The 22,810-nt window shown below is 30.1% G+C and overlaps 1 protein-coding gene across 3 annotated transcripts in view; it reads left to right on the plus strand.

The window, feature by feature from the left end:
• LOC119611877 (kinesin light chain) overlaps window positions 1-22,810 on the plus strand; it is a 317,508-nt gene that overhangs the window by 138,040 nt on the left and 156,658 nt on the right. For all 3 annotated transcript variants that reach the window (XM_037967591.1, XM_037967584.1, XM_037967600.1), the window contains one exon: window positions 18,385-18,864. In XM_037967591.1, coding sequence (XP_037823519.1) covers window positions 18,385-18,864 — 480 coding nt within the window. The remainder of the gene's footprint in view (window positions 1-18,384; window positions 18,865-22,810) is intronic.

A 22,810-nucleotide genomic window follows, 5' to 3' on the forward strand; every position in this document is an offset into this window, starting at 1 on the left:
GTCCTAATTTAAAGCAATTTTTACATTGAATTGGGCTTGGAATAAATGGTTCCACTTTACACATTAGAAATCCAATTTTTATTTCTTTTGGAAGACAATATTGTTTGATGTCAAGAATGTGAAGAGGTGTATTTAATATTTTACCTTCCTGAAATTTATTTATCTTCCTGACATCAACAACTCCTTGGGTTTTTAATCCGTCTTTCGGATAATTCTTTTAGGGATGGAGCAAATACTACACCTTTTATAGTATTTAAAGAGGGATGTAAAGAACTTTCAACTGCACATAATCCGGTCAAATAAACAGTTTTTAAAAATGTATTAGCTTGCATTTCGTTTTTTGTAAGTACGAACAGATTTCCATCTCTAGTGAAACTAATATTTTGTACAGGATCTGTTGTTACTGATTCTAATGCTTTGGATACCAGAAAAATATTAAAGCTTTGAATAGGTTTGTCTGCTATTTTACTTTTTATTACTACATATTTTAGGCATTGATTTTTGTTGTTTTGTTTGTCACCGATGTTAGGAAAATCGTATGTATTATTTACATTATAATTATTACTGTTTTTTTACGCTTGGGTGACGGATCTGGGTCTAAAAGCGAGTTAAATTAAAATATCTAATTGTTTAGACAATTAGATATTTTAATTTAAGAAAATTATCAAAAACGAGAATGAAAGTAAAAAAACACGGCGTTGAAAAGAATAACCGAGTGCTCAAAGTATGTTTTAAGTAAACACGTCTGCATACAATGAAGGCTTGTGTTAAACTGTGAGAAAATAAAATAAATTGGTAAAAGTATTAAAATCACCTATAAAATATATCTGGCAACTCTCTATGCCTGAGTAAACGTGTTTTGCAACTGCTGTCATAATTATTCTTTAATTTGCTATTTTTTTTGCAAACTAAATAAACTAAACTTCTGCTGTTCATAAGATTGTACAAGAACGTTATATTATTGAAATTAGTGTTAATTTCTTGCTACTTATCGCTAGTTTCCATAAAAATTCTGCCAGCCATTTGCTGTTATTTTTTGGTATTGTTGCTGTTATTTGTTGTTGCTGCTGTTGGCGGTTTGTGGAAATTTTTTTTTCTAATTTATTGAAAACATGCCTAGTGGTAAGAAAGAGCTCTGTGGTACATGCCAAACTGGTTTTTCTCGTGGTCAATCTGGTGCCCAGTGCGATGTATGTCAATTATGGTATCATTCTACGTGTGAATATATATCAGATGATGAGTTAAAAGCCATGGAAAACTTCAAAAACTTATCTTTTATTTGCTCATCTTGTAAGAAAACCCCACCTTCTGTTGTCAACTTAATGCGGGATCAAATTACCACATTGAATAACAATTTAAATGAATTTATTCGCAAGGGTGAAGAAGATTGTAGTACTCTCAAACAAACTTAAGGATATTGTTGCGGAATTTAAGCTAGAAGTGTCCACTTGTATCAGTGATCTTAAATCAGATGTGTCTGATTGCAATAAACTTATTAGACATATTGACTCATCTACTTCCTCTAAAATTGCACAACTAGAGATTGAAAATAATACCTTACATAGAAAATTTAATCGGTCAGATCTAATTATTCGTGGTCTGCCTTAGCTGAGTTAGCTAGCTTTTATAATGTGCCCATGAATCAGTATGACATCAATTATACATGCTATATTAATAAAGGGATGTTTGTTCTTGTTAGATTTAACAGTGTAACAATACGCGATGAAATTATTAAGTCTTACTTCAAGACTATAAAAACCCGGTCTCTCTTGGTTTATGATCTGGTGAAGGTTGACAACCATTTTACTAGTAACCAGAATGGAGGTAATTCTGACAATACTGGATCTTCAGCTATTGATGGTACGGTCAGTGGAGCACTAATGTTGGGTTTGACGGTATGCGCATTGAAAAAAGAGTGTTTTTAAATGAACATTACACTCCTATTGCCGGTAAAATTAATGCCATCTGTAGGAAGCTGCTTACCAAAAAAATAATTTTAAAATTTAAGATTTTGGATGGAGATAAACTTAAAGCTAAAGTCACATTGTTGGATGGTAAGGAGGCTGTTGTTGATGCGGTTGGATGTAATACTTTGTTGAAGGAGAATTTGTAATATTTATGATCTCTTAATCCAATTCAATTTAATTGATTATGAATTGTTTATTAATTATAAGTTTTTATATATTTCATTTAACATTCTTCTGTGTGCTGTTGTTTTATCTTTCTGTTTCGATGTCTTCTAGAGATAATCTTGGTTAGTTTGTGATAGTGTGTACTTGAATAATGTCTTACTTCCATTTAGGAATCAATTAAGAGTTGCTCACTTGAATTGTCGCAGTTTATCACCTAATACGAATTCTTCTAAACTTGATGAACTGAAATCTATAGTTGTCCCTGATTTGTTTAGTGTATTTGCGATCACTGAGACGTGGCTTAATGATCAGATTTCTGACCGTGCGGTTGGAATTCCTGGTTATAGGATTTGTCGTAATGATCGTCCTTCTTCGTGTCGAGGAGTTGGTGTTGCAATTTATGTTGCTAACAAATTAGTCTACAGGGTTGTTTTTAAAGTTTTAATTCCTGGTTGTGAGTCTTTATTTATTGAAATACTCACTGGTGATGTGAGGTGTCTTTTTGGCGTTGTTTATCTTCCAAGCGGGGATTTACATACATTTGAGGAGCAACACTATGATCTTTTTTCCATGTACACGAATATTTTAGTAGGTGACTTTAATTGTAACATATTGGATCATTCTAGGGCTGCAATATTTCGCTCGCTATGTTCAAGATTTGATTTATCTATGATTCATAAATCAGTGCCTACCCACTTTGACCTTAGGAGAAGAACTACTTCACTCATAGATTTATTTTTGATTAATGTCCGCTCAATGGTTGCTTTCTCAGGCCAAATTCAAAGTCCATCCATTTCTGATCATGCACTCATTTTTGCTTCTTTTGCATTTGAATGTGTTAGGCCTCGGGAATATTATGAATATCGTGACTATAAAAACACTGGCTGGGTCAGTCTACTTCGCTTTCTTGGTGAATATGATTTTTCACCGATTTATAATACGATTGATATTGACATTAAACGCTCACTTATTGCATCCCTTGTGGATTGTCTTCAATCCTATGTACCTACTGTTAGAGTTAGATTAAGAAATGTTGGCGATCCTTGGTTAAAGTCCCGTGATGTTGTACTTGCAATGTCCCTGCATGATCTATCTTATTATGCATTTCAGTCTAATCGATCTGATTCGAATTGGTGAACTTATTGTAGACTTCGAAATCGAGCGAAGGGTGTCTCACGTAGGGAAAGAAGGAAATACTTTGTTAGGCTTTTTGATAACATAAATTCTGCTGATTTTTGGAAGGTTATTAGAGAATCGGGCTGCATTGGTGTTGATAATACTGATTTGGGGTTTGCCTCCAATCCGGTTAACAGTTATTTTGCGAACTCAGAATTCCCTGTTCCTGAAATTTTTGACTTTAATGACTTTGGTGACCCTGTGGGATTATTTTCTTTTTCTTATCGTTGAGAACATTATTAAAGCCCAAATGTATAATTTGGAATCTACTAGAATTAGTGTTTCACAATATGTCTATTGTTATGGTCTTAATACTACTTCTCTTCTACTTAGTCTCACTGATTCTATTAGGGAAAACGTCAATAGTGATAGGTTGAGTGTTTTGATTTCTATGGATTTATCAAAAGTCTTTAACTCTATTGATTTTACTAAGCTGATTTTGAAGCTGAGGGATTTGTTTGGTTTTTCTAGGACTGCTTGTCGGTTTATAATGTCGTATCTGGTTGGGAGGTCGCAATTTGTGGTAGTAAATGGTCTTTGGGTCCTCTCCTTTTTGTACTATATGTAAACGACCTTATTGATGTTATCCAAACCAGTAATTGCAAGCCTTTCCTTTTTGCAGATGATGTTTTTCTTTTATAGAAGATTTATTGAAGTTTTTGAGAATGATATTAATTCTAATTTGGACTATATTAGACTTTGTATGACAGCCAATTCTTTAAAGTCCTACAAACTGTTTCTTTTCTAATTTAGAAGTGTTTTTAGGTGATGAAATAATCCAATTTGTTGAACATCATAAGTGTTTGGGGGTGGTTTTAGACTCTGAACTTTCCTTCAAATATCATATTGATTCTGTATCGGGTAAAATTTGGAGTTCTGTACGTAAGATTTATCGTACTAATCTGTTTTTATCCAAGGATGTGAGAACTAAATTAGCACGTGCGATTCTGATGCCTCAAATACTTTACTGTTTTGAAATGGTTTCTGGTACTATTGGATTGTGTCTTGCTAGATTGAAGCGCTTGGTGAACTCGATTGTTAGATTTGCTTATAACATTCGACGTAGAGAACATGTTTCTGATTCAGTGTAACTATTTCTTGGTTGTTCCTTTAGTGAATTTATAAAATTATGAAAGCTGGTAGACCATCTGTTATATGTAATGCATTTATTTTTTCTCCTCGTAATAGTAATCCTCACTTTGTTCTCCCTAGGATATTTAGATATTTTTATAGTAGGGCTTTTGTTGTCAGGATAACATGTTATTGGAATAGTCTGCCCTTAGAGTTGCGTGTTTTCACACACTCTAATATTGTTTTCAAATTTAAACTTTTGGAATATTTCTCAATCTCTTTGTAACCTCTTTTATTGATATTGTTCCGGTTCTCATTATCCCTAACTGGACCTAATTCGTTTCTCTCTTTTTTAAGATAATCTTGACAATCTTATTTTTTTTTTTTCTTTTACGGCTGGGGAGCCCATTTCAGATTTTTATTTGATTTTTTTTTATAACATGAAATTTATTGTATATTTTAACATTGTATTTACACTTAGGTTTATTAAATTACTATGTTATATTATTTTGGCCAAATTGGCTTCTTTATTACTGAATAAATAAATAAATAAACTATTTTTTTAAAATTATTTAGAGTCGAAAAAGTTTTGGGGCCATTAATAGATATTGAAAATTTACCGATTTTCAGAGCAATTTTTGGACAATTTTGTACTACTTAACAATTCGAGCACTTAAGAATGAGTAAAAATGGAATTAAACATCAAGATATTATGATGAAATGGTCAAAATATGCAAAAATAAGTAAAATTAAATACAAAAATACGTTGCCAATAGTGAGCTTACCACGTTTGTTAACATTTAGACAACGGATGTGCATAAAGTTTAGATAGCGACAAGGAATTATTGCAATGTTGACAAAGTTGCGTGGTCTACATTACATGTTGTTTTTGTATGTATATACTTGACAATGGATGTTGTTGAAAAATTTTGTGTCAATTTGGTACCAGGCGTGTATATTTTTTTCCCTCTGTGTATGCCCACTTCCCGCTCACTTGAATAGGTTCAGTTTTTTGTTTACAATCAAATAAATTTTTTGCAAAAAATAATGGACTAATTAGTTATATTAAAATTTTAAATAATATGTATCACTAAAGAAACAAAATTTAGTGCAATACTTAATAACCGATTTTTAATAATTTTTTTTTGTAAAACACTACGTTTTTGTACAATATTTTTTGTTCATTTGAATAGATTCATCATCATTAATTGACAAAAACAACAAGAAATACATATTCATGAAACTTTTTTATTTGTATATATATTTTTACAAGGTTTCAGAAAGATTTAGTGATATGTATATCCGCCGTTATTCGATATAATATCGAAAATTCAAGGTGATAAAGAGTTATAAAGATTAATGGCTAGGAAATTTCGGCCCAAGCTTTTTAAATTCCTTCAATTTAGGTTTCTTTTGTGTCATACTGTCTGCCCGATCTATACATTTTACGATAAAGAATGTCCGAACCATTTTCATAATACAAAATTATACCTTTCAAAAATCATAAAAATAATGATTATATCGATTTGGACCTTCTAAATTAAACTTTTTTTCATCCGAAAAACTATTGCTGTTTATAACCACGTGCAAACTGAAGAGATTTTTTCTTAACGAGTGGCAATATTTTTAAAGCCTTGGTCCTTCTTACAATACGTTTTACTGCAGCTAGGCTAGCTGTAACATCCGCTTTTTCTTTAATTTTTGCTGCAGAATCACTGGATTTGGAGGCAGATTTTGTGAAATCTTTTCTGACCGCTTTTGTTATGACTAAAATTCAGACTATTTTCTTATAAAATTGCGAACAACATTCTGAAGTTGCTAAATTTTTTTGCCAAACTCCTGTGATTTTGGACAGTTTCCAAAAATGCTTACATTTTGTCATATTATTCTTTAGTTAAAGGCTTACCGCTACTTATTGTTTTTATACCCACTATCAAAAAAGATATTGATTTTGTCATTCCGTTTGTAACACATCGAAATATTGGTCATAGACCCACAAAAGTATATATATTCTGGGTCCTTATTGAATTATAAGACTATCTAGCCATGTCTGTCCGTCGGTTCGTCCGTCAGTCTGTCTGTCTTTTGAAAGCACGATAGAGTCCGAAAGGAACGAAGTAGAGGATTGAAATTTTCCACAAATATTCTCTATATGTAAGGTTTGCTTGGTATTGAAAATGGGCAATATCGGTCCACGTATTCGGATAGCCCCCATACAAGTGGACACCCGAAAAACAGCTTTAATGGGCATATCTGTTTCAAAAGTACGCGATGAAATTCAACATAAATAAGTTTCATATGATCCCGACCAAATTTTGTGAGGATCGGTCCATAATTGACGCTACCCCCCATATAAGGCCCACTTCAAAAAATTACTTTAACGCTCATTACTGACTTAAAAATACGAGTATAGTGATGAAATTCGACACACATAAGTTTCAATGAAGCCAAAATCTCTCTATCAAACTTTATGTGGATCGTCCCATAATTGACCCTACTCCCTATATAAGGTGCCCTTAAAAAAATTACTTAAACGATCATTACTGGCTTAAAAATATAGAAAAGCGATGAAATTCGACACACATATTTTTTATACGAGTTAAAATCTCTCTACCAAATGTATTGAGGATCGGTCCATAAGAAAATTACTTTAACGATCTTTGCTGACTTAAAAATACGTGAACAGTTATGAAAATTTATAAAAGAAACATTTATAGGAACGTAAATCTTCCTACCGAATTTCATGCGAAAGTGTCGGAAAGATGTTTTGTATGAACCTAAATTGGTGTAAAAAATTTTATGAAAAACGGTCAATTATTAACCCTATCTCTCATATAAGGTCTTCTTCAGTTAATTTGATGAGTCAATGATGTTTATAGGGTAGCATTCCTTTTAAGGTTTGATGGTGGGTATATGAGATTCGGCACAGCCGAATATAACACTCACTTGTTTTTTAATATATTGTCTATATTCACAGGCGCTAGAATATGGATGGATTTTACCAGCAGTAAACTGATTTTATTCTGAATGAACCTAATCAAGTGAGCTATAAAAATATAGGTCACAAACGTTGTATGTTAAAAAAAAAATTTATTAAAATTCAGCAATTAAGTATTGCGCTAATTTTAGTCTTACTAGTGATACCTAAGACATCAAGTTGTTATTTAAGATTTTAATATTACTAATTAATAGAGTCCGACCGAACTCAAAATTTCGTTCGGTACCGAACACCGAACCCGAACTTCGGTAAATTTGAAAGTTCGGCCGAACCCGAACTTTGTTCGGTTTTTAAAGTTCGGTGAACACGAACTTTTTTTAAATGAAAAATATTATTTTTTTATTTTTGGTTTTTAAACGATTTATTGACAATGATATAATTATCTGTAAGAGCACGCAAAAACACAAAAACATGGTTGTGATAACCATGTTCTATTATGATTAAAATTATGATTGTAGTCTAAACATATTATCGTTATTGTAACAATTTTAAAATATCATATGATTAAATACCGTCAAAATATTTCATCATGATATTTTTGTATTTATCATAATATTGTTATACATGATATTATGATCCAATGTGATCAAAATTTCGTTTTAAATATGTATCGAAATCAAAATGAATTTTATCGAATCATTAAAAGTAGTTTTTAAAAAAATAAAAAATATATGCACAATACTTAACACAATTCGCAAATTTCAATTTGCCAATTTATATGAAATTTTAGTCCATAAAAAATTTAAGTATAATTTCATAAAAATCCTAGTATTTTTAAGCCTGATATGAACGTTAGTAATTTTCTAAAGCGAACATTATATGGAGGCCATGTCCAAATGTTAACCGATTTTGTCCATTTTGAATACCAATCAAATTGCAACAATAGGTTAGGTCCTATCGTTCTTTCAAGAGACTGACAGACTGACTGACAGACATGTCTAGATCGTTTGAGAATAAGAACCTAGATGATTTCGATGTTACAAATGAAATCAAAGATTTATAATCGAAACTAGATAATTCAAATTAAATGTTTCACTTTTCTTAGCTTTTTAATCAGTTTCTGGTTAACAGTTTTTCAAATCAGCCGAAAAAACGAACGGTTAAAAAGGCGTTTTGTACCTATGTATATCCGAAATTTATTGTACAGCCAGGATGTATGATAACTTCTGTAAACAGATTTTCAGCATTTTTAAAACTTTTTGATGATATAAAAATATGATGAAAAAAAAAAAAAAAAACATTTTATAAACAGTTCGGCGTTCGGTGTTCGGTCAAAATTTCGCCGAACACCGAACATTGACCGAACCTCACTTTTTACCGAACTCCGAACCCGTACCCGAACGTTCGGTCGGACACTACTAATTAATCTATTATTTTTTCCATAAAATTAATTTGATTGTAAAGAAAACAGTGAACCTATTTAAGTGAGAGGGAGTGTATGTACATTAGAGTGTCCCGAGGAATGGCCTTTTAAGAATTTCATTTAGGAATACCACTCAATCGATGCGTATTAATGTACTGAACACGAGAAGAATAAAAAATTGTTTTTTTTTTTGGAATGGACCTCAGTTTTCTACCAGCCATTGAAATCCCTGACCTCAGTATAATTTTTGAAATAAAATATTTTCGATGTTTTTGAAATGAGTTTCAAAAATTCCGTAATTTTGAGCTGATTACGGGAAAAATAATGTTAAAATTTTTGTAGAATATTTTTGGTCCACAAAATGATTTTTAGTTGGTTAGAGAGGGTTATGTAAGTCGTTGTCGACACTACGTCGACACCAATTTTGAGTCGTCGTAAAATTTGAGCTGTGTCAACTCAATCTTGGTTTTAACTCGTACTTAAACATATTTCTTGACTTAAAATAAAAAATATCGGAATTTACTAAAAAAAAGTAATATTTTTACTGTCGACACCAAGTCGACAGACTTGGTTTGTTTTCGCTTTATATCGAAATGGGTGTCAAAATTACCGTAATTTTTAGCTCATACAAAAAAAATATTTAAAAAATAGTTTGGCATTTGGTTTAGTCCATTGCACAATCTTTTAGAATTTTTTGAAATTTATATGCTACTTATAATACAATAAAAGTCATTTTGCGGACCAGAAATAAACTAACACAAATTTTAATTATTTTTCCCGCGATAAGCTCGAAATTACGGAATTTTTGACACCCAATTCGAAAAGATTGCAGAAAATTTTTTATACCCTTTACCTTCGTGAGAATGGTATATATAAGTTTGTTATTCCGTTTGTAATTTCCACAATATAATTTTCCGACCCTATAAAGTATATATATTCTGAATCCTTATAAATAGCGGAGTTGATTATGCCATGTCCGTCTGTCTGTTGAAATCAGTTTTCTGAACACCCCAGATATCTTCGAGATCCTAATCTTTGTTGGAGCCAAAGATCGAAACACTGATTTTATTAATTCAAATAATATTTATTTAGTAGTAATTACAATTTTAGGAACTGATTTTATAAAATGAAATATAATTTAGTAATTTTAATTATATTTCATTAGTTCATCACAGCTGTTCAAACGCTAACACCAAAAAGGGAAAGATAAAAAGGAAGTTACAAAAAAGGTTGACAGTTACAATATGACATTTGACAATGACAAAATGAGGGATATTTATCGATTATAATAAAGATGTGAAAATGTAAATAATACTTAACAATCTTCAATAATTCTGTCAGACATGCTTTCGAGAAGTTACCTATAAAAAAAGACAAATGCTTAAAAAAGCAACAATAACATTGCTTATTCATTGCGTTGCGTATTTTGTTTGGTATGTTTGGATGGCTCTGGGTTTCATTGCCTTGTGTATATTGTTTTTGTTTGTGCTTGTTTTGTGTATTTTGTTTCGTATGTTTGGATGTCTGTGGGTTTCATTGTGTTGTGTATTTTGTTTTTTTGTGAATTTCGTATCTTTGGATGACAGTTGATTTCAATGTGTTGTGTATTTCGTTTCTTTGTGTATTTTGTTTCTTGTGTTTTATTTCGTTAGCGTTGTTGTTTATTTAAATTTTATAAAATGAATATTTTTTAAATACACTATAATGAAGGGTATATAAGATTCGGCACAGCCGAATATAGCACTATTACTTGTTTGAATATATTGTGCCGAAATCAAGATTTTCCATCGCAGGTAGGGAACTGAGGACCTTTTCAAAAACATTGTTTTTTATTTTTCTCATATTTTGTACATTGACACGCATCGTTTTAGAGGTATTCCTCCTAAAAAGTGGGCCACGGGACACCCTAATGTACATATCGCACACCCAGTACAAAAGTGACACAACTCAAAATTTTATTTTGGCGTTTTTATATTCTTTAAGCCTTAAGTTTAAGCCTTAAACTATTCACAAGATACTTCTTTATCTCTACAAAAATATTATTAGTGTATTTTGTTGTTGTTAACTGCTCAAGAAAAAATGTTATGTCTTCCTTTATGTTTCAGAATTTGTAAAATAAGTTTTTTCTTTTCTTAAAAAAAATGTTGAGTTGTGTCACTTTTGTACTGAGTGAGCTATGTATGAATATTTTTTGTCGATTCAAAAGTTTTATTAAGAATGTATTAAAAAGAGAATTTAATACAAAAAAGCAGAACTTAACTAGATAAAAGAATCTTAAGGAAATATGCAGAGTTGCATTTTAGGGAAAATCTCCAACGTGCCCTTTCAAATCTGTATATTTTTACATATAAAATCAAATAAATGACATTATTTCAATCCTAACCCCTACAAGCAAGAAGATACGAATACGATACGGATTCGTATTGCTTAGAAGAAAAAATTTATTGCGGCAACAATCATATTCGTATTGCGGAAGAATATCGGGAGAGTTTGTGCGGCCAGGGCCAGAGCAATGCGAAAGCAATACTCCTAGAAGACAAAAAAGAGATATTGTTAGATAATCAGCATGGTGAAAATAGAAAGATATATTTAGATGATCTTATTAAGGATAAATAAGATTATCTTTATTTTTTCAAAAAGAAGATAAATTGAAAATTTTATATAAACATTAGAGTCCGACCGAACTCAAAATTTCGTTCGGTACCGAACACCGAACCCAAACTTCGGTAAATTTTAAAGTTCGGCCGAACCCGAACTTTGTTCGGTTTTCAAGGTTCGTTGAAAACGAACTTTTTTTAAATGAAAAATAATACTTTTTTATTTTTAGTTTTTAAACAATTTATTGACAATGATATAATTATCTGTAAGAGCACGCTGAGAAAAAACATGGTTGTGATAACCATGTTCTAAGAGCAACATATTATGATTAAAATTATGATTGTAGTCTAAACATATTATCGTTATTGTAACAATTTTAAAATATCATATGATTAAATACCGTCAACATATTTCATCATGATATTTTTGTATTTATCATAATATTGTTATACATGATATTATGATCCAATGTGATCAAAATTTCGTTTTAAATATGTATCGAAATCAAAATGAATTTTATTGAATCAGTAAAAGTAGTTTAAAAAAAAAATAAAAAATATATATACAATACTTAACACAATTCGCAATTTCAATTTGCCAATTTATATGAAATTTTGGTTCATAAAACAATTTAAGTATAATTTCATAAAAATACTAGTATTTTTAAGCCTGTTATGAACGTTAGTAAAGCGAAGGCCATGTCCAAATGTAAACCGATTTTGTCCATTTTGAATACCAATCAAACTGCAACAATAGTTTAGATCCTATCGTTCTTTCAAGAGACTGACTGACAGACATGTCTAGATCGTTTGAGAATAAGAACCTAGAAAATTTCCATGTTACAAATGAAATCAAAGATTTATAATCGAAACTAGATAATTCAAATTAAATGTTTCACTTTTCTTATCTTTTTAATCAGTTTCTGGTTAACAGTTTTTCAAATCAGCCAAAAAACGAACGGTTAAAAAGGCGTTTTGTACCTATGTATATCCGAAATTTATTGTACAGCCAGGATGTATGATAACTTCTGTAAACAGATTTTCAGCATTTTTAAAACTTTTTGATGATATGAAAATATGATGAAAAAAAAATTTTATAAAAAGTTCGGCATTCGGTGTTCGGTCAAAATTTCGCCGAACATTGACCGAACCTCACTTTTTACCGAACTCCGAACCCGTACCCGAACGTTCGGTCGGACACTAATAAACATGCATTTTTTTAAATATTTAAAAACTACACTATATTATTAAAATTATTTTTGCATTCTCGAACAATATTCTTCAGCAGACATATTATATTTCCCAAAGATTTATTCAAACCGCTGGAAATGTACTTAAAAATTTTAAGGACTGAAAAGTAAAAAGTCACGTCCAACTCTTTATCGTAAAATAATACAAACATAAACTTATTTTACAACTCATAAATATCCACCACATGAATTTCTTGATTAGTTTAAAGATTAATCCCAATAAGCATTTTTGCTGGAATTCAAGTGTAAATCAAATTTAATTCCAGTCAAACATTCAAATTTCAAGTGTTGAAATACACTTGCATTACACTTTAATTCAATAGCACTCTCCAGTGAAAAGGAAACTTGAATTCAAGTCGAACATTATAATGTTATTACAGTTTAATTCAAGGCTTGAATAACATTACAACTCGAATAGAAAAAATGCTTAAATTCAATCTTTGAAATACAGTTTAATTCAAACCTTGAATTTTAATGTAATTCCTATCGAAAAAGTAATTACATTCAAGCACCTATAATATACATATATGTATATATATTTATGTACATATGTATGTATTAGCTGTAGGTGTAACATACTACCACATATCTTAAAATTTAACAGACATAATTAAGACATTTATTAATAATAAATAAGAAATGAATGAGGACAAAATTACATACATATTTATACATTTTACATGGCAAAAACTTGTATAAAACATAATTTACAGGATCACTCTGTTTCTTTAACATTACAAATAAATCAGCAAAGATCTTGAAAGAACGCATCAACCAGAAATATTTGCATTATTCTATATACATTCGTGCCTATATCAAAGAATATTTTCTACGTTAATCCCGTTTTGGGTTGGTTTAATCTGCATACATACCTTTTATTGCAATTGGATTCATTGATTTTTATAAATTCTGACACCAACATTTGCTGTTCTATTTTGTAGCATTGAAGTAAAAATATGAACATTTTTATTATTAATATTTTTAATTTATTTTCAAGTTTGACAAGAAAATTTGGTTTGAAAACATTATTTGACTTTTACTTGAAAATAAAACTGGAATTAAAATTGAATTATAATTAAATTTCAAGCACTTGAATTTATAATTTTTGAGTGCTTATTGGGATATTATAAACATTTGAACAAAATTTTCAACATTTATATTTTTAATAAATATTTTGAAGTTTGGAGTATTGCTATAATAACTTCCCTATGATAATTTAGAGATACAATACACTTTTTTGTTTATTGCTGAATTTTCGTTTAAATAAATAAAAATTCTATATTACACAAATATTGCTTTGACGATTTTCGTCCAAATGATAAAACGAAGTTATTGCTTTCATATCTTCTATCTTCCAAATGTTTGTAGGGAACGCGTTAACAAATTTTTCATATTTATTTTTATTTAAGTTTTTGGTCAAAATATCAGCAGTCATTTCATTGATATGTTGCGCAGTTCAATTTGGTTAGAGTTCACAACATTCCTTACTTGCTGGTATTTAATATCTATGTGCTTGCATCTTCCATGAAATACAGGATTTTTACCAAGTGTTTTGCGCCAATGTTATCATCATAAAGTGCTATTGGTTCTTCATCATTGTGATAAAAATTCATTTCCTTCAAAAGTCTCTTCAAATATATGGCATTCTTAGCAGCTATTGACAAAACCACGAACTCAGCTTTAAAACCAACTGGTGTTTTATTTGTTTTGGAAGTCTAAGATGTTTGGTAGTTCGTAGATACCTCAAAACGTGTTTAGCTGCCTTTTCATGTTCTACATGTGGGTTTTGATTTCTCTGAGCCAGTTTACAAACTGAGTGTGGAATGTCTGGTTTAGTACTTATACATTAATGTTCAAATCAACGACTGATATCTTTTAACATATATTTCTTCACAGTCTACTTCATTACAGGAAATCTGAAAACCTGGGTCAAGGGGTGTAGATGCTGGTCTAGAATTTACCATGCCGTACTCCATCAAAACCTTTTCTATATATTGGGAGTGACCAACGCTGTTTTTACCAGTATCTACTTCACGTTCGATTTCCCTGGCAAGGAACTGCTAAACATTTCCGTTATCTACCAGTATATATTTTTTCGCTATGCCATTTTTAATAGAGTGTAAATCGACTTCTTTGGAACAAGCAATTAAAATGTCGTTGACATAGACGGCAATGAAATTATATTTTCCATTTTCATGTCTGGTATAAATCAAGGTTCACTATCGCAAGCTTTGAAATTCATACTACGAATAGCCGAATCAAGAGTAGTATTCCATGACCGCTCCAACTGATTAAGTTCATAAATTGCCTTTTTTAAGCGCAAAACTTGACCTGGCTACCTTTCATAACTTCCTCATCCAACGTACTGTTTAAATAAGCAGTAGATATATCCACGTGATGTAGATATAATTCCCTTTCAGCAGCTATAACAAAAATCAATCTAATGCTTGAATACCTTAATACTGGTGAGAACGTTTGCTAAAAATTTACTCCATATTATTGTCTACAGCCTTTGGCAACCAAACGAGCTTTGAAACGGGTCACACTTCCCTCCTCATTTTTCTTTACACTTGCTACCTATGGCCTTCTTACCTGGAGGAAGTTCAATCAAATACCGATGTCTTTCTCCTGCAGTGCTTTATATTCGCTGTTCATATCTTCTCTCCATCTTCCAGAATACTTACATGAAACAGCATCTTGAAATAGGAATAGGAATTTCTTTAGCAAACTTTATCATGTTGTGTACCTTTCTTGGACGGCCAACATTACCCGAACGAAGTATTTTAGGTCGTCCACTAGATCTTGCACCACTAGTACTCGGTTGTTTATCTTCATCATCGCTGTCAGACTCAAACCCCACAAAACCAATCTCATAACTTAACTCATATTCTTCATCAGTGTTAACTGAAGTTTTTTCAATACTTTGTTCGTCCTCTTTTGGTGTACTGTTATGTGGAACTGTGAACTCTATTACATCATTCGTGGATTTCAGTGTAAATGCATTCTCGCAAAATATCACGTCTATCTTGTCTATTATTATTCCTTCTTGCACAAAAAACAATCTATAGGCCTTTGATGTTGTAGAATAGCCGACAAAAATGTAGTCCTTGCCCTTTGCCAAAAAGTTTTTCGTATGAGTTTTATCCAACGCCACAACAGGTGAACCGAAAATTTTAAAATAAGATACATTTGGTTTCTTACCATGCCATATTTCAAAAGGTTTCTTATCGGTCAGAATTTTGGTTAACGAGCGGTTTCTAATGTACACAGCAGTATTGATGGCTTCAGCCCAAAGTATATCATCAACTCCAGAATAAAGGATCATACTTCGTGCCATCGCAACTATCGTCCTATTGGCTCATTTTGCTGCGGGGTGCACGGTACTGTTAGCTGCTTTTGTATACCATTTTCTTCTAAAAATTTATCGAATTGGCAATACACATATTCTCTCCCATTGTCGCTTCTTACACACTTAATACTGCTATCTAGTTGTTTCTCAGCAAAAGATTTAAACATTTTAAATTTATCCAATACCTCACTTTTGTTCTTCATAAAATATATAATAATATGTATGGAGTGATTGCCAATAAAAGTGACGAAATACCGAGAGCCGGAAATCGATGGTTTATTCATGGGACCGCAAACGTCCGTATGAATTAGATCCAATAAATTATCCGCTCTGCTCTGATAGGAAGGAAATGGTTGCGAGCAAATCTTGGATTTCATACATGTAGCACAACTTTAATTCTGTGGAACATCCTTAATGTTAAAACGATTTACTGCATTCTTATTAATTAAATCACCCATATCTGTAGTGCCAGCGTATTGCATCGTCGCTCGAAAGTAAACATTTGACAGGGTATTCGGTGAATATAAATAAATTATTTTTATCTCCAGCTTCCAAAATAATTTTACCCATTCTATTCTTTATTTTCGCAGAATCATTATCAGAATGTGCAGTAGAGCCATTCTCAACTGCCTTTCCAACTGATATAAAATTTCCCACCATTCAAGGAACGTAAAGTACTTCTATCAAAGTTATGTCGCCATCTTGAGTTGTTATTTTCACACCTTTACCTTCCGTTTCTATGCCAAAAAACTTTACGTTGGCAGCCCATATGAGACGTGGCGCCGCTGTCAACGCACTAAGTGTTTTTGTCGAATGAATTATTGTTGCCAGCCGCAAGCATTGCAAAAGATCGGTGTTGTTTTCTCGTATCGTCGCCATTTTGTTTCGTACCCCACAATTTTTGCGAAGTGTCCACGCTTGCCACAATTATAACATTTAAATTTTCGACCGTTATTGTTGCTAGAGTTGTTGCTGCTATTATTGTTCTTGTTCCTTATGTAGGGTAGGGAATCTCGTGTCTCTATAGCTATGACGAAAATTTTCGATTCGATTCAAAAGTTTTATTAAGAACGAATTAACAAAAAGAAACTTAAGGAAATATGCAGAGTTTCATTTTAGGAAAAATCTCCAACATTTTTGCACAGGGTCATAGAATGATTTTTGGCCAAAAGTCGTTTTTGAAAATTCGCATTAACCATTCACAACAATATGTTGAAAACACTTTGAAGCAGGTTTCGTGAAAATTTTATTTAAACCTATTCGCTCAATTTTCATAGGTAGCTTTTTAAAGTTAAAAAACAAATGTAATTTTGGATTTTTAACGATTTTACTAGAAAATTTTGCTAATTTATTGGTAAGTTATAATACATTACAATTTCATTAATTCTGATTAAAATAACTTGTTTTTATGATAGTTATAAGAATATTTTATCGATTTTTGTCTATTTTTAAATGTAGAGTTTGCGCCAAAGATATCCTCAGAGATTCTCAGTTCGATGGAACATATTTTGTGGATGTTTTTTATAGATTAGGAAGCTGTCTTTTAAAAAAAGTTGCCCAAAAATGCTCCAAATTATAAATTACAAAAAGTATTTCTCGATCTATTTAATACAAAAATTAAAACAAAATTATATTAAAAACTTTATTATCATATGATTTAAATGAAGTAAGCTATGATAATTTCACAAACTAATAAAGATTTTGTGTTTATTTTGATTTCTATAATAAAGAGATTTTCTCAGAATCTTCTTCTACGACATATTCGTAAATCGCTTTGACAGTTCATCGCCATGTTGTTTTTTTTTTTCATTCATTATTTTGTAATTTTTTGTAATATTTATGTGTGTATAATACAAAAATACGTTTGTTACATTATTTTAACAAATTAAGTTATATATTTTATATTTATTTACATTTTTTTGTAATTTTATATTTTATTTGTCTCCATCCAATGAAAACAAACAACTGATTATGATAAATACCCGATAAAAATTAGAGATGACACTCATTCATTCATTCGAAATTGTACGTAATTCAAACTGAATTACGTACTGCTTGTGTAATACGCAGTTGAAATTTTGTATGGCCAATCATGTCATTCAGTATGTAATTGGGGGTTAAATGATGAATGAGAGCGTGAATGCCGAATAATTGCATCACGTGAACGGGGTATTAGTGGTTGAGTGAGATAATAATTACACATTTTTTTCATTTTTAAAATTTTAAAAGTTCGAAAAGTTGAGAGATAATAAGCTAGTGGTCTGCAATTTTGGACATACATTTGGTATAATATACCGAAATATATTAAAACATTTACTTTTTTTAAAGATTACCAAAATATGATGCATTTTAATTCAGTTTCATCGATTCTTAAAAATATTTGATTTTGCTCATATATGTATGTATGCATATTTAAAAAACCGAATAACAAAATTTTTAATATTTCAGAATAAGTACAAGGAAGCTGCAAACTTGTTAAATGATGCATTATCAATTCGAGGAAAAACTTTAGGTGAAAATCACCCAGCAGTTGCGGCAACTTTAAATAATCTAGCAGTTTTATATGGAAAACGGGGAAAATACAAAGATGCTGAACCTCTTTGTAAACGAGCATTGGAGATTCGAGAAAAAGTTTTAGGAAAAGATCACCCCGATGTTGCAAAACAACTAAATAACTTAGCATTATTATGCCAAAATCAAGGAAAGTACGATGAAGTTGAAAAATATTATCAGAGAGCATTGGAAATTTATGAATCTAAACTTGGCCCTGACGACCCAAATGTAGCTAAAACAAAAAATAATTTGGCCAGCTGTTATTTAAAACAGGGAAAATATGCAGAGGCTGAAATTTTATACAAACAAGTTTTAACGCGCGCGCATGAACGAGAATTTGGGGCTATCGACAGCAAAAATAAACCAATTTGGCAGGTAATTTCTAAGACAAATTCAAATATTCATGTAAAAAGTCCATAACTTTTTATCGGATTTTTTACTATAATTTTGGCTGTAAAATAGACAAGTGGAGAGAAAAATTGGTTTGCATATTTAATGACATTTTACTAATTTTTAAATAATTATTAAACAAACCAAGGGAATTGTAAAATTAAACCAGATTCAGAGAGTAGGGAAATTCTCTTTTTAATTTAAATTTTAAGAAATCAACTTTATGCATTAAATATTTCTTTTATTTACATGACTTGAAAAAATAAGTCCATAAAGTTTTGTGGTCAAAAGTAGTTCCATGTTGTAGAAATATATACTTAAAGTTTTTTACAACTGAGAATGTTAATTCAGCTAATGTAGGCTATATACACTTGTTGAATGACTATAGTTCATATTTTATTGTTTTGCCAGTTATAAGTAATTACGCGATCGAAAAGTTTTGAAACCAAATTTATACAATGTTACAAAATTTGCAGTTTTTTGGATAGAATATTTGCAGCTCTTCGGTTACGTAAAATTTTGAAATGAGAAAAAGTAGACATTTTAATTACGCGTCGTTTGATGTATATATCCAAAATGTGCTATGGAAGATATCACTGTGGGAGAAGCTTAAATGATGGGAAAATAAACGTGAACGTTTGGAAAAAAGACTGTTTCGCGAAGCACACTAACAGCGTAACTTCAATATACCCCATATATCGGGTGATCGAAATACTTTTTAATTTTACATGTTGAAATCATAAAGCCGCGATTAAATATTATCGTGCTAAGATGTTAGAGCGAATTAAAAAAATTGCGAATTTTTTTATTTTTTACTTTAGCAAATTTTCACATTATAAACAAATCTTAAATTCAGAATTGTATCAGTAATCAATCTTTATATAGAAACTCCTTTGGACAATTTTTTCTAGGACCAATAGTTGAAAAGTTACACTCATTTGAATAAAACCCAGTATGACCAAAATGTCCAACTTTGACCACCTCTGACTCCGGCAGTTCTTGACCGATAGAGCTGAAATTTTCTGTCTGTCCTACTATCCCATAGTACTAACCTTGGTGCCAAACACAAATAAAAATAGTGAAAATTTGTTTTCGCGGTGTTCACACTACAACAAATAATTTCATAAAATAAACAAGATTTTGTTTGCCGACAAAGAGGACAAAGAAGAGTTGATGTGCAAAAACCAAAAATATATGTGTTTTTATTTACTAAAATAATATCTCATTGAATTATAACTTCTATTTATACTAAAAATTCATTTAATATATTGTTTTTCATTAAAATTTAATCACAAAAACACAAACTTTCAATTTCAATACTTGTTCAAGTGGAAAAAAGACAGATGGTGGAACTGCACTGTCAAGGCGAATTCAGATAAGGTGGTGGCAGTTCTGCAACAACATTTAAAATGTATTTTGTTTTTGCATTTGGTTCACGTAGATGTCAAAACCATAAGTACGGCGAATTCATTTCATGAAAAATTTTTGTAAAATTTTTATAAAATTCTATTCCATCAAATTCATTTGAAAAATTTAAGTGCCTGAAGTTAAGTAAAACTTAATTTTTGTACGGCGAATTCATTTCATGAAAAATTTTTGTAAAATTTTTATATTTTATTAAAATATGTATAGAGATAAAGATATTAAAATTTGCGAAGAAAATATATTCTGAATTGAATAATGCTTGTTTCAAACGAAAAATTCTATTCCGTCAAATTCATTTGAAAAATTAAAGTAAGTGCCTGAAGTTTAGTAAAACTTAATTTTTATGAAAAATAAACATAAAGAAGTACATATTCATGAAAAAATTATATTATTAATGAACGAATCTTTGTTGCGAATTTATAATTCTACACCGGCGGAGTTATTTTCAATATTTGGCCATAATGTAGCAGCCGCCGGAAGGGTAAATACCTCATATGGGTTTTGTTATATAAAGCGGTCCGGAAGAGACTTTTTTTAGTTAATATCTTTATTTACTTACCCCCTTATTTACGAACAAAATTTTTATTTTATAAACAGTTTATAAACTAGATTTTGTATGGAAATTTTGTTTTATAAACCTTTTATAAAATAAAAATGTTGTTTGTGAATAAGGGGGTTATTGTATATATATGAAACAATATTGTTAAATTTGTTAACATTTAATAGATTTAAAAATAATAACGTAGAAGTAAGCTGCCGCTGTCCGGGTAAATTTTTCATATGTGTTTCTTTATATAAAGTGTTCCGGAAGAGATTTTTTTAATTAATTACGTTATCTACACAATGTTAATAGAAGCAAATATTTGTCTTAAATTACATTTTTGTATACATACTAATTATGCCATTATTTAAATTAAATGATATTTGTTTACGAGATGCTAGGTATTTTTAGATTTTTTACATAAATTTTTCAAAATATTAACGAAGTTTTTTCCGTTTATTGTAAATTTTTAAATAATAAAATGTAAATAATAACAAACTTTGACAGCTACGTAATCCAGGCTAATTAAGAAAAAAATATCAGCTGATTGAATAACACTACCTTATCTGAATTCGCCTTGTGCACTGTCATACTGTAGATATTTAGTGTAGCAAAAAATGTTGGTAAAAAAATCGCTATAAGCCCGGAAATAACCAAATTATAAATAAATTATATTATATCTAAAATTTAAAATTATGGAGAAGTGTTTATTATTAATATATTTGTATTCCTAATAATACAATAAAAAATATCTTAAATAAATTGAGTAATAAATTAATGAAATAATTTCTTAATTAATTACTATACTATAGACTAGACTAGTCTAGCTACTAGAATAAAGACTACAAGACAAGACTTTAGACTAGAATTTAGACTAGATCTATAATCTAGACTAGAATATAAACTAGCTTATAGCCCTAGACTATAAACTGGTAGAATAGACTACCGACTAGTCTACAGACTAGACTATAAACTAGACTAAAATATAAACTAGTCTATAGTCTAGTCTATAGACTATAGACTAGAAATTTCGTCGTAGGTTTTTTTAAATTAAACACAATTAATTAATTTTTTTAAGAGTTATTTATTTATATTGTGTTATTAATTATTTTTATTTATTTTATTAAGTCCTTAAATTATATATTTTAATTATTTAACAATGTTGTCACTTTGGTTTCTAAAATCGAACTGCCTAAAAGAATTGCCATAGAGGTTTATATATAACTAAATTGGACAACAAATATTATTATCCATACTTAGTAACAAAATAATAATATTTCATAATTGTAATAAAGTATAAGAAGAATGGGCATACAGCATCATCTCTTAAATGCGTATTGTGCGTATGTATGAAATCAGGTAAAATTTCTCATGATCGATCCCAATTATTATTTACACTTTGTAACAATACAACAAGATCGGGCATGCAGAAACATGACACTTACCATATATACATACATATGTAATGTATGTAAGAAAGTGGACATGATTGTGTATGTTTGATCGCTATAATTGTTTACTTACCCTGTAGGATTTTGTGAGTTAACTAAAAATCAAGTTAACTTTTTGATAACTTCTTATGACTAGCTTCAAAGTAACTCAAAAATGATCGAAGAAATGAACAAACATTTCAATAAAATTTTAAATAAAAAATAAAATAGAAACTCGTATCAAATTTGTCAAACAATTTGTATTGAAAAAATGAAATTATGAGAATGAAAATTTGTTTCAGCAATGAAAAACAGACATCATTTTAAAATAGATTTTATGGGATAAATAAATAAATAAATTTATTATGTTGTCCAGACAGCCCTTAAATTTTATATCACATTCTAAAAATTAAAAAAAAAAAAATAATTTACTAAAACTAATTTAACTTTTTTTAAAAAAGGTGCAAAAATTTGTGAAGTATTTGAATTTTTTGTATAAATCATATTTAGATTAGCATTATGAAGTAAAAATAAA

Source organism: Lucilia sericata, unplaced genomic scaffold, assembly GCF_015586225.1.
Source record: "Lucilia sericata isolate MDLA Ls3-8-SP2 unplaced genomic scaffold, ASM1558622v1 Contig000032F_arrow, whole genome shotgun sequence".
In the NCBI taxonomy this organism is placed as follows: Eukaryota; Metazoa; Arthropoda; class Insecta; order Diptera; family Calliphoridae; genus Lucilia; species Lucilia sericata.